Source organism: Rhinatrema bivittatum, chromosome 2, assembly GCF_901001135.1.
Source record: "Rhinatrema bivittatum chromosome 2, aRhiBiv1.1, whole genome shotgun sequence".
Lineage (NCBI taxonomy): Eukaryota > Metazoa > Chordata > Amphibia > Gymnophiona > Rhinatrematidae > Rhinatrema > Rhinatrema bivittatum.
Window position 1 is genome coordinate 62,527,777 of NC_042616.1, and position 14,126 is coordinate 62,541,902.

General features: G+C 41.9%; 1 protein-coding gene across 1 annotated transcript in view; it reads right to left on the reverse strand.

The window, feature by feature from the left end:
• Positions 1–14,126, reverse strand: part of LOC115084014 (myosin light chain 1, cardiac muscle-like) — an 84,469-nt gene that overhangs the window by 47,371 nt on the left and 22,972 nt on the right. Inside the window, exon 2 of the mRNA XM_029588268.1 lies at positions 13,594–13,621. Within this exon, the coding sequence (XP_029444128.1) occupies positions 13,594–13,621 (28 nt within the window). The remainder of the gene's footprint in view (positions 1–13,593; positions 13,622–14,126) is intronic.

A 14,126-nucleotide genomic window follows, 5' to 3' on the forward strand; every position in this document is an offset into this window, starting at 1 on the left:
GCCAGTAGGGCCTTTAGCTGAGGGCTGGTAGCACAAACTGGGTGTATGGCAGAAGGCTGAGAAGCTCTTACCTCCTAATGCCATTGACGAAGGTGATGATCAATTTTGCCAACCAAGGAGATGATATCATCAAGAGATGTGGGAATCTCGCAAATGGCTAGCTCATCCTTGAGGACAGGAGATAAGCCATCCATATAGATTGCCGGTAGGCAGTCCTCTTGCCATCCCAGTTCTGTGGCGAGGGTTCTGAATTCTACCATGAATCCAGTGAGTGAATGCAAACCTTGCCGGAGATGGAGAAGCTGATGGCCTGCAACCGCCTGTCGGCCGAGGTCCTGGAAGGTTCATTTGAAGACTGCGATGAAGTGAGAAAGATGACGGAGGATGTCATCCGAATGTTCCCAAAGTGGGGAAGCCCATGCCAGGGCCTTCCCCTCAAGGCATGAGAAGATGAAAGTGATCTTTGTATTTTCCCTTGGAAATAGTTCAGGCTGCAGGGCGAACTGCATAAAACATTGGTTGAGGAAACCTTGACAGAGGCACAGATCTCCATTGAAGTGAGGTGGAGCAGGAAGGTCCACAGATGCCCGTGAGAAAATAGGATATTCATTCCCTTCTAAGGCAATTGGAGAAACTAGAGCTTTATTTTGCTCAGGTGTATTCTTATCAGCAAGAAATGCTGCTAGTTGATTAGGCATAAAGAAAATATAAGATACATTATTATACTTAAGTATACACTTACAGGGGTATTTTAAAATAAAAAAAAATGCCCCTATCTCCAATGCTCTAGGCCTCAATAGCAAAAATTGCCTCCTTTTCTTTTGAGTAATTTTTGTTAAGTCAGGGTAAATATTAACTTTCAAATCTAAGAAAAGTTCTCCTCTATGACGAAAAAAAGATTGCATAACCCAATTTTGGTCTGATTCTAGTAGGAACAATACAATTAAAGTGGACGGAGTTATTAAATCACTTTGAGTAGACTCTAGTAATTTTGAAACAGCAAGTTGTGGGGTATCCAAAGGTGTTATTACATTAAAACCCTCTTGATCTGAAGTTATCTTCTTAAATGGTGATAAATAATAAATTCTAGAAGCCAAAGGTAATGTCTGCTCTGGGAGTTTTAAGACTTCCAAGATACTTTTTCCACATATCCTTTGCAGGTTTTTCTCCCTAGTCTTATTCTCCAATTGCTCAATCCTGTTTTGAAGTAACTGGTTTTCTTTAACCAATAAATGGTGGGTCGCAAACATACTTGAGACTTCTACTTTAACTTTCTCCAAGACATCTTGATTGGAAGAAACTTTTTTCTCAATAGTGTCCATCCGTTTTTCATGAGCATTCACAGCCACACAGATAGGGCTCAATTGCTCAGAGATATTTTTATTCAAAGTTTGTATAGTGACCCAAATAGATTCGAGCATTATAGTGCTAGGTCTTACCAGCTCTGGAAATGAAAACTTAGGCTCTACCTCCAGCTGCCGTTGACAGGGCAAACCTGCTCACGCTTCAGCGTCCCGCATGTCTTCTCCTGAGAAAATTGGGGCTGTATTATCCTCTGCTGACCGAGAAGGACTATTCTCGGTTGGCAGAGGATAATGGTCTGCTCCGCGGGGTTTGCTGGAGCAGACCGTTGTTCCGGGGACAGTGATGTCATCAGTTCAGGGAGGGGGTCGGGTTCCTCTGCCTCCTGGCTTGCCTCCAGCAAACTTACTCCCGGATACAGTGTTCCCTCAACACATGGGAGTCCATCGGGCCCAATATTCTTTCAGAATCAGCAGCAGGTAAAGTAGCATGCTCTCTGGCTTGGTGTTTTCTGCCAGAGTGCGGCATCTTGTTCAGGACCCAGACACGGCTCTCTCCAGCGTTTGTGACCGTCGGCCATCTTAGATCTCTCAAGCAGGTTGTTTTATGACAGCTTCTTCTAACTGAGACCGTAGTCTCTCCACTGAAGAAGTCAATGCCTCAATGGTTTGCTTTGTTCTCGGACATGAGCTGCTAAGCCAGGGATGGCTTGTAAGGTGGAGACTCCACTGAGTCCATAGGCTTGGCAAGCTGTTGCACTGGGAGTGTACCCTTGGCCTGGTGCAGGATTGGTACGGCCCTCCAGTCAGACCCGGAGAGCTCTTGCCACCAGGAGGTGGAGCACAGGCAGAGACAGAGGCTAGCTGGAGCTTCACCAATAGCAACCCAGGGTTCCCTCAGGTTGAGCCCTTGGTTACCCGGGCTGCCTGGTCTTAGGTGGGCCTCACAGGGTCTCCTAGAGAGAGAGTTCAAGGGCGTGCTGACCACGAACAAGGGTGCGTGGTCAGTGTTCAGGCAAGGAAGTCCAGAAGTCACAGGAAGCCAGAATAGACTGTCCAAGTATATAGCGACAAGCAATGCCAGAGTCTTGGCATAGAATAGTCAGCCAGGCAGGGTCGGTAATAGATGTCTGTCCATGCGTAGTCAGAGTTCCAGGCAGTGGTCAGGTCAGGCAGCAATCAGAGAGTAGTTGGGTTCCAGGCAGAGGTCAGGTCAGGCAGCAATCAAGGAGTAGTCAAGAACAAGCAAAGGTCAGTACCGTGAAATTAGTCTGAAGGGTACTACCAGGGATGGAGAGATGAAGGAGCGGGAGACACTGGAACAGGAGACACAGGAGACGCTGGAACGGGAGACCAGGAGACACTGGAACAGAGAGACTGGAACGCAGGAAGGCAAACTTGCTATCACTAGGTGATCGACCCGATTGCCAAGGCAAGGAAGTGAAGTGAGGCACTTCCTTTTATACAAGACTCAATCTGGGCGTGCTGCGGAGCTGGGACCCACCCTTGGCGCTTTAAGAGGGAGGTATTTCTGCGCGTGCATGCCTAGGGGTAGGGCCGATGCCACGGAGGATGCAGAGCCCTGCCGTGAGGCCTGGCTGGAGCTGGGAGGTGAAGCATTGGAGAATGCTGTCGCAGAACGCAGAGGCCGAGTGGAGCTGGCGGCAGACGCGAGGGAGGCCGACCTGGGATTGGCTGGTGAGGAAGAAGGGTTAGCGGGCCCGGGAGCGGGTTGGGTGCGAGCGGGATGCACAACAAGATGAGCATTATGGTCCTTATCAACATCATTTTCTATGTTATCCTTAACGGTGCAAGAGAGAGCTACCATTGAGCTTTTAAAGACTAATTTTCAAAAGCATTTCCACAGGTACAACAGTGCCTTAGCTGCAGAAATGACTTGTTATAAAATTACATGCCCAATATGTGGGCAAACATGAATATATATCCTGCATGCAAGTCAGTTTGCCTGGGCTAAGCAGAGGTTCTCCTAGGGGAAGAGTTGGGGAAGGTTTTGCATGCTTTTGGATTTTGAAAAGTGTTTCTGAAAAAAATTCTGCTTTCATTTTAGCAGGTGTAAGTATGTGCAGGCAGTTGTGGTGGGATAATTTTCAAAGCAAACTTGCGTATAAGTTCACTTTGAAAATTGTTACAATTAATACATGCACGTTTTTTTCCAACTATTTATTTTTATGCAGACTATTGCAAAATTACCCCCACATTGCTTAACCAGCAGGAGGACTTCCTTTTACTCTTAAATATTCTGATTTTTACCCTGAGATTGTCCAGTGTGACGCCTGTGTGTTTCGCATTTAGAACCTGTTATTCTATATTCACCACCACAAACATTAGCTACAGCTAGTCAAATACACAGCACAAATAGCCAATTATGATGTGTGGCAGTAAACGTTAGATGTGATCAGTTTGCATTAGTTTTTTTGGCTTTGTGTGTCTGGCTAGAAAAGCGAACTTGCTATTTCCTCCAAAAACACAAGCATTCTTGGAGAGACATCATAGCTGCAATAGATTAAATCCAAATTTTAAAAAGTTTTCCAATGGGAACAGTTTAAAAAATAGCAATACATGTGGTTGACATTCTGGGTCTTTGGTATTTCTAATGAAATAAATATGTTTTGTGTAAAAAAAAACAAACCAGTATTAGCATCAGGGCCCTGCTCCCAGAGATTTGACTTCATTAGAGAATATATTAAAAAACCAAAATGAATTGTCAGGATTCAGATCCTGGTTTCTTAACAGAGTGAGGAAGAATGCAAGACAGGTGTTTAGCATGATCACTCAGTTCTAATGCTGATGTGTGATGTGAAGAGTATTTGATAAGACATATTAAATGAATAACCTTCATCACATTCAGATGAATGGTTTCTTCAAATACTATGGTAGAGGGCGATCTCAAAAGTCCAACAAGTAATCCAACAAATAGCATCATAATGTGAAACTTTAAGTGATAATTAATTATAAATCAAGTTTTGATAGCATAAGAATATAAAACCATAAGAAATCTCAAAATGCATCAGACCAAGGTCCACCGAGCTCAGCATCTTGTCTCTGACAATGGCCAGTCCAGATCAAAAGTGCCCAATAGTTGCCCCAAAATAGATTATATTCTTGTTACAAACTTCCAGGGAGAGCAATGACTTTCTCTGTGCTGTCTGACTAATAATGTTTTATAGATTTTCCCTCTAGGAGCTTGTCTGGACCTCTTTTAAACCCCACTATACTAATCACCTTGACTTTGTCTTCGGGCAACAGATTCCACAGCTTGATTGTGTGTTGAGTGAAAAAGCACCTTCTATTTTTTATACCCTCCTTCCACCATGTTCCTGATGCCTTTTAAGTTTCCAGTCTTATAATTCAGACTTCAGGCATTCTTCTACAGACATTTTAATGTATGTTTTTAGATTTGCATTTCTATTTGCCATTCACAATCTGCTTTTTAGCAGAATATAAAGGCAGTTTAGAGTCATTTACAGTACATCTCTGTGTTTTAGCAAGTTAACAATGTACATAACTGTACCAAAGATCCTGCCACTTAAAAGGATTAATTTTCCCCTGAATTTTGTATTTAGCTGCCTATATTATTAATTGACCTGTAAGTTTGACTTGTGACAAAACCCAATCTACTCCATAGTACTTCATTCTAACATTGAGAGTTATATAGATCAAACATTTTAGCCTTCCATTCATTTAGCCTGTGTAACAATGGACTGCTTCTGTTTGTTCATTCTCTTCTAATTCTGCGGCTGATTGCTTGTCAGTTACTGAGCTAGATCTTACTTGGGGACCATCTCTCAACTGAACATAGGTTTCTAACTGAGGCCTAGATTCATCAAAATGTGATACATTTTGCATGAATAATGCCTGTGATAAGGAAAAGGGGGCATGACTATGATAATTTTAGAGTTACTGCACTGTACAGAGGTATTTATAGCATTTAGCAAAGCATTTTCTGTTTTGGGGAGAGAGGGAGAAGGAAAAAGAGAGACCTTTTATAAGAGTTGCCTAGTAGTCAATTATTTTTATCACGATAAGAGGGCAAGCTAGTAACTCGAGGTGAGGTTTAGGTGCCATCTTGTCTAGGATTTTGGGGCCAGTTTTACATGCACAGTGAGACATATGAACAGCACTGTACATATCAGCGAAGATTTGATGTGATTTTGAATGAGGAAAGTTACACAAAGATGAGATTTCTAGGGATGTGCAGAGGGACCGCATATGTTACATTCAGTATTCGTATTCGTGGGGGGGGCAGATACGTTGCATTCGGCAAGGGGGGCCCCCGATCCGTTCATGCGTTCCATTCTTATTCGTTTCCCTGGTAAAATTTAATTTACTACAACCCCCCACCCTCTTGACCCTCCCAAAACTTGCCAAAACTCCCTGGTAGTCCAGCGGGGGTCCGGGAGACATCTACTGCATTCACGCCATTGGCTGCCGGTATTCAAAATTGTGCCGATAGCCTTTTACCTTACTATGTCACAGGGGCTACTGGTGCCATTGGTCGGCCACTGTCACATGGTAGGAGCAATGGATGGCTGGTGCCATCTTGTGCTCCTACCATGTGACAGGGGCCGACCAATGGCACCGGTAGCTCCTGTGACATAGTAAGGGCAAAGGCTATCGGCGCCATTTTGAATACCGGCAGCCGACGGCCTGAGTGCAGGAGATGGCTCCTGGATCCCCGCTGGAGACCCTCCTGACCCCCACAAGACTTGCCAAAAATCCCTGGTGGTCCAGCAGGGGTCCTGGAGCCATCTCCTGCATGCGGGCTGTCAGCTGCTAGTAATCAAAATGGCGCCAATAGCCTTTGCCCTTACTATATCACAGGGGCTACCGATGCCATTGGTCGGCCCCTGTCACATGGTAGGAGCACAAGATGGCACCAGCCGTCCATTGCTCCTACCATGTGACAGGGGCTGACCAATGGCACCGGTAGCTCCTGTGACAAAGTAAGATCAAAGGCTATCGGCGCCATTTTAAATACCGGTAGCCAACGGCGTGAGTGCAGTAGATGGCTCCTGGACCCCCTCTGGAACACCAGGGAGTTTTGGCAAGCCTTGGGGGGTTCATGAGGGTGGGGGTTTTGTTTAAATTCACTCCTTTAGACAGCCAAATAATTTGGTGAAGATGCGTTGTATTCGTGGGAATCGCGATACGTTTCGCTTCTCCACGAATACAATAAATATGGCCCTATATGTTGCGGATTGCCAATACGTTGCAAATGAATGCACACCCCTAGAGATTTCTATAATATTCTCTCGCCCTAGCTTGACAGTACCCTGGTAGAGAGCTCATCAAACTAGGGTCAGAGAACATTGTAGAAATCTCATCATTGTGTGACTTTCCTCACTCAAATCATGTCAAATATTCACTGATGTGTACAGTGCTGTTCATATGTCTCACTGTACAACATTGCAGCACTGCCAGAATCTCTGCCGGCACCTGGTTATGAGGAGCAGCACTGCGGCCCTACCGGAATCGCCAGCGGGGCCTGGAGAGGAGGAGCAATGCCATGGTCCTACCAGAATCACCGGCAGGGCCTTAGGAGGAGGAGGATTGGTGCAACCCACTCAGTAGGAAGGATCTCAAAATAGAACTGGGTCAACCCCAAGAAGACGTCCTGTTGGCTATGAGGGATGAAGAAGTAGACTGCTGCTGCTAATTCATTAGGGGGGAAAGTTAAGAATGTGTGTGTGTGGGTTTGTGAGAGAGAAGGGGAACATGTGTATGTGAGGGTGTGTGTGTGAGAGAGAGAAGGGGAGCATAAGTGTGAGAGAGAACATGTGTGTATGTCTGAGATCGTGGGAGAATGGGAGGAACGTGTGTATGTGTGAGAGAATGAGAGAGCATGTTTGTGCATGTGTATGTGTGAGAGAGTGTGGGCCTGTGTGAGAGCATGTGTGAGAGTGAGAGAGCGCATATACGTTTGTGTACACGTGTATGTAGGGGTAAGAGAACATGTGTGTGAGAGAACAGAAAATTTGTGTGCAACAAACCTCTGTCCTCCCTTCCTGCTAATCTATGGCAATCTCAGGGAATCTAGAAATCAAATGTTCCCAGGTATGGAAAGCAGGGGATATTTAAAAATCCTTATGTTTTAGTTATTGGGTGTTATTTGATGTGTCTATTTTGAAATATTTTATTGGTGTTCAGAAAATATGTATATGTTTTTAGTTATTAGTTGTTCTATTTTTTAGCTATTTTGAATTATTCTCTTTATTCATGTGGTTTTACTACTTTTGATGTAATTTTTATTTCTTGATTTTATTGTTTTATGAGGAATAGTAATATTTTTTCCATTGTTGCACTGCATACAGAGTCTAGCTTTTTGCGATTTCCAGTTCAGTTTTGTCTGCACTTTTCCATTTATATTTTATGGTCTCTTTATTCTGTAGTTGGTGAGGGTTTGTCTGTGTTCTGCATGTGTGACCAAGGTGAGGTATTCTGCTAGTGTGTAGTTTCTGTGCAGAGATCTATAGCAGCTTGGCTTATGTTTTCCTAATAGGGGGTGTATTTGTGTTTTAGGGTGCATTATAATGTCTGCATTATTACCTTTTTATAGGTAGGGTTGCTGTTTGAATGCTGGAGGTTAGTACTGCTTTGATATAGAAATTTTACTGTATTGTAATTCTGTTTGATTGTGACTTTCAGAACGCCAAGACCATGCCCATGTTGAGTTACATCTTGGAGAGACATTGAATACATTTATGACTCTGTCGGTGTTAGGCCTGTATCCAGAGATGGGGGAGGGGGGGGGTTTACACAAATATGCTAAAAGTGAGGAATGAGGACATTTTTGGTTCATTCTGAAAATACCTTGGGGTATTTTTGGTTTTGTGCATATCAATAAAAAGGCATACCCAAGGCCCTCTATCCCCCCTCTTGCCCAGCAAACATAAGTCTGGGCTCTGTGCTTACCCCAAAACAACTGACCCGCACCCCTGCTGGTACAGCCTGGGGTCTTGATTTTTCTGGCTGGGCCTCCCTGGGACCCTCTGATCTCCTCTTCCAACTAATATCTTCCAGGGTTGGGTGCCTCCCCCAGCCCCCACTTATTCTATCTGTGGGGGACTGGCATTATGGAAAGGGAAGGAGCAATGTCCACTCATTCCTGCCCTCACTCTTTGCTCTTTAAAAATGGCAGCATTGGCCCATTGGATGGCATTAGCATGACATCACTGGCTGGATTTATCTATATAAGTACTGCTGATATTCTAACTTTGCATTTATCCAGAGAATTTGAATGTTATCAGATAAATAGCTTTGAATATCAGCCATTTAATGGTTATACAAATTTTTAGTTACCATCTAAACATACAATATACTTAGCATTCTACATAATCATTGGCTTTTCCAGAACCCATTGCAGGAAATCCACCACAGCAGTCCCATTTCTGCAATGATTTATATCATCATATGCCAATTTAGTCTTGGTTTTATCTTATTGCATTCATGGAGACGAGGGTTTTTTTTCCCCTCTTTTTGACCTGGCAATTTTTTCCTTCTCCTTAGCACCTCTAGCTCAGTCAGAACCAAGACTAGGTTTTAGGCAGCAATCTTCATTTGCAGCTATTCATGGACTTTCCGCCCTATTTATAACTCCCTCTAACCCTCCCCCCCCCCCAAAAAAAAAGTATCTAGGCTGTTTTTTGCAGCAATGGTTCTGGTCAGGGGCCATACCTCAGGGTTTCTTCTGGAGCCCTGCAATCATGGATCTTGAATCTGGCCCTTTGGTGTCACCTTTAAGCAATGACCACAAAGTCCCTAGAGGGTGCTGTGAGCAAAGATCCCAATTTAGGTTTCAAATCATGGACATTCCTCATGGAAATGCACAGAACAGCCACTAAGCCACAGACCAAGCCCATATAAATGTGGTTTTGATTTCTCTAAGAAAAACAAGACTAGATCTCCATTCATACGATAGACTAGCCCACCTTATTCCTTTTTTCATGGTCATCATAGCAAAGATCCAAACCCTTTTAATAAAATGTTAAAAAAAAATAAAGTTGAATGTACTTTAGTTCTGTATGCAGATAACACTGTTGCCTTTTTTTAAAATACTGCATTGGTTTACCAAGTCTGTATAAACCAAACTGCAAGCCAAGCTTAAGCACTGTTCCTTGGTAACAGAAATAAATTAGGTAAATTCTCAGAGAAGGATATCAGAGCAGTGTATGGGTCCCAGCTCGGAAATTTTAAATATCATGGGGTCTAGATTAACTAGACCATAAACTTTGATTACCTTCTTTCTCAGCTGGTGAAGCAATAAATATTAGACTTGGTACACTATTTTTAGTTAAAGAGTCTGCACAGATGCAGTCTCACAGCTATTGCTTTCAGTAATTGAGAATGGTGTAAATGTTAACAGTGGACCACCTCATTTCCAAAGTTTCTTTATCCAAAACACCTATTAGCTGCAAAAAATCATGGGCTTTATCCTGTATTCCATTATCTAAAGAAACTTCTATATGCCAAAAATTGGTTGGCTTCATATGTTCCATTATCCAGAAAATCTTCTATGATATGAAAAGTGATTAATTTCATTTGTTCTAGTATCTGGAAAAACTCCCATTATTCAACATTGTTTTTATCAGAAAACATCCATTATCTAGTACTTCCATTATCCAGAAAAAAATGATTATTTGGAACAAGCCTGACCTCAGCCATTCCAGATAAAATGTGCACTGCTTTATCGCATGACTACCACATCAAAGTCTGAGGCAGTAAGGCTTCTATGCAACAGATCTTTAGATTCACAGTTTAGTCAGTGCTCCGAAATCCACACACCAATCCTTGTTCTGTACAATGAGGTAGATTTTAAAAGCCTTGCATGGGCAAAAACGGCCACGTACGCATGTACGTGGGCCGCACAGGAGCTATGTGAATTTTAAATAGCTGGGAAGGGCACATGTACATTGATGTGTGTGCGCCCAAAAAAATAGGCAGAAAAGGGGCATAACCCTTAATTTTCCTCTGCAGGCGCGCTTATGTTAAAATCTACCCGAATGCACATAAATTTGAATGCATAAAAAGAGGCATTCTGGAGGTGTTTTGAGTAGCTGTTATGAATGTACATGCATAACCTACCTTTTCAAAACCATCATGTCAATAATGCACATAATGTAGTCCATTGTTTTGAAATGGATAAAGTTATGCGCATATTCTTGCACAATTCATACAGTCACCTTATCCATGCTTAAAAGTGCATGCACAATTTTACAGTGAGGAACACTACTGAAATATTAAATGGAAATAGGTGACATAAATTGTAGACAAGAAGTTCCATCCAGAATTAAAGGAAACAATTTGGGGATTTGCATGTGCATGCTTCTCTGATTTATGGATAGGGGTGGATCAAAAAAGAAATCCCACTCCTCTTAAAGTCCTCACATCTCCCTTGACATGTTCTGAAAATTTGGTGTGGATAGGACATCAAACCCAAAACATACCCACACACATACACAAAAGTAGGCTAATTAAAAAGTGGTAAAAACACTGTCTTGAGTTGGTGTGCTAAAGTTACTTTGGCCTTTCTATTCCCAGCTTCAGAAACATTATTCTAAACAAGGTTTATTCACTGATGTCAACTGATGCAGGAAAACCAAACCTTTCCAAAAGAAACACTGAGGAGCCTATGTACCAAAAGCATGTTAATTTTAACATGCATGTAAACATGCCAGATTCTGAGCATATATGACCTGTCCTGGGGATTCCTCAGCCAGCTGGGTTTTCAGAATGTCTACAATAAATATAAATGAGCTATATTGGCGTGTACTGGAGACTCCATATATGCAAATATATTGCTTACATATTCTTTCTGGATAGCCTGAAAACCTGACTGGCTTTTGGGTCCTCAAGACAGATTTGGGAAGCTCAGCCATAGGAGAAACGATATTCTCCTTCTGCTGGCCTGTTACAGTTTTTCTATTTCTGTACTTCTAATGTCTTCCATTCACCACTTTCCAGAACCAAACAGAAAACATGGGTTTTGCTTTACTTAGTTTTATGGTTAATACATTAAAAAATATAAATACTGGAATATCCAGTCAGTAAGATGATCAACCTTTTGAAATGTTTAGTGTTAGGGAAGGAAGGCCATAGTACAAAGACTAAATGATTTCTTTGCTTCAGTGTTTACTGAAATGGATGTTGAGAAGATACCTATGGATAGTAGAGCACCACATCAACAATTAAATTATTAAATTTTTCAAAAGTGCCATTATTCATCACAATACCCCATCACTCACATACCAGGTGTGTTTATATTATAGACCTTCATAACATCCCGCGGTGTTTGGGGCTTATCTGCTCCTTGCTTAAACCGCTTGTGGGATCATCTTTAATCATCGGTCTTTCCACCACTGGTGCCAAATGTCTTTTTTGTATTTTTCCCAAAGTTTTTTCTAAAATTAACATGCTTTTGGTACATAGGCTCCTCAGTGTTTCTGAAGCTGGGAATAGAAAAAACTTTAGGAAAAATACAAAAAAGCAATTTGGCACCAGTGGTGGAAAGACCGATGATTAAAGATGATCCCACAAGTGATTTAAGCAAGAAGCAGATAAGCCCCAAACACCGCAGGATGTTATGAAGGTCTATAATATAAACACACCTGGTATGTGAGGGCAAGATTCAATAAAGTCCATTTTTATATCAATCCAACTATTTGTGTTTGTTGCTAGATCCATGGTGCGACCACACCCCTGAGCATTGTGTGCCTTTCTGGTTGCCCATCTCAAAAAAGACATAGAAAAGGTACAGAGAAGGGTGACAAAAATGATAAAGTGGGTGGAAAAGCTCCCTTGCGGAGAAAGGCTAAACAGACGACTGAAAGGGGATCTGATTGATATTTATAACATCATGAACAGAGTGGAACGGGTAAGTAGGGAACTGTTATTTAACCTTTCAAACAACACTAGGACTAGGGGACACTCTAGGAAACTTGCAACCGACAGGCTCTTCCACCAGGCCTTCCCAGACTAGCCTACACCCCCTCTTTCCCCTACTCCATCGCCCCTTTCCCCTTCTCGCTGTAAACATGTTCATTTCTTATCCAATTCTGTAAATATGTTCATATCTTATTCCTCCTCCCCTTTCGCTTTGTTTGATTCTCTGGCTCTCCCCTAGAGCCCCCATTTCTCTTGTTCTCTGTACTCATTGTCCTTCCCCTCGCCCCCCCCCCCCCCCCCCCCCCCCCCCCCGTTCATTGTAATTTCAACCTTTTGTTATGATGTAAACCAAAATGATGTGTATTTTAATGTCGGTATAAAAAAAGATGCTAAATAAATAAATAAATAGATAAATAAATAAATAAATGTAAAACAAATCCTTGGAAGTATTTTTTTTCACTCTGCACAATTAAGCCATGGAATCTGTTGCTGCAGGACAAGGTCAAGGCAACTAACAAAGTGGATTCAAACAGGCATTGGACAAGTTCTTGAGGGAAAAGTTCATAAACAGTTCTTAGTCAGGCATGCTGGGGAAAGCCAGTGCTTATTTCTTTAGAGCGTGATGCAAGAAATAGAGCAACTATTTGGAATCTGATGGGAACTTGTGTCCCAGACTGGCCACTGGCGGAGACAGAATGCTAGGCTTGATGGACCTTGGTCTGACCCAATATGGCATTTCCTATGTTCTTTTATTCACAGATAATCAAAGAATGGTATAATAACATTAAAAAAAAATCATACTAAGGGACTACCTAATATTAAAAGGTAGATGGTGATCAACCACATGATGCTGAATGTAATGGATCCAAAAGAACCAAATCAGAATAAAGAACTTCTGTATTATAACAATGCATAGAGCCATACAAGCTGTGAGGTTTATATTACATTAGATTGTTAAATTCCACTTTCCTCAGGTAGTTTGTTTTCTTGTCCTAGGGAAGGGCACTGTAATTTTCAATAGGACCTCACAGCTTGAAGGTCTCTCCTCAATGGAGCAGTGGCAGCAGGTTGCAGCCACTAAGGAGATTCCAAATATAGATTTAGAGGTGTCCTACCGAGTTCTTGTGTGGTTCAAATATTTTATAATTAAATTCTACTTGAATAAATAAATGAATGCATCCTAACATGCCTGCATGCACAAGTAGATGATGTCCTGTCAATTTCATTTTTACTTTTTAGATTTTCCTTATAAGAAAAGAAAATAGATCCACTTGTTCACATCTCTGTGCCAGCCTGTTTTCTGACAGTATGTGGAATGTTGAGTTAGAGTTCTCCCCACTGTAAAATAAGTAAGATATCTTCAAAATAAATGAGCAAATTGAATCCTTACCGTCAATCTGATCTTTTGTGAATTCAATCTGAAAATAAAAAGAAATATTTTATAATCTATAATAGCAACTCTACTGTTTCTGAAGTAATATGATGTATTTTGTACTAAAACTCGCTGTGCATTAGTTACTATATGGTTTGAGAGCATCATATATTATTACTTTTGGAGGAATTGTATACTTTTCCAATTTCCAACATCTTGCTAGTCTCCAACATTTTCAATCAAGCAGTGTGCATGTTTCTAGTACCTTTAGTCCACCAAATATATGTTTCTATCAAAACTGGTAGAATTCTAGTGAATTTCTTAGGAATGCTATAGCTCTGAAGGTTCTTGGAGGATACAGAATCGGGGAAGGGGCAGGATGGACAAAGTGGAGGTGCACTACAAAGCCCACATTCAGAGAAAATGGGTTTATGAATCCATCATTATTTTGTTGAATTCTCTCAACTGAGTATGCAACAGCCTCAGGGCCGGATGTTCAAAGCCCTACGCGCGCCGGGCCTATTTTATAAAGGCCCAGCGGCGCGTGTAAA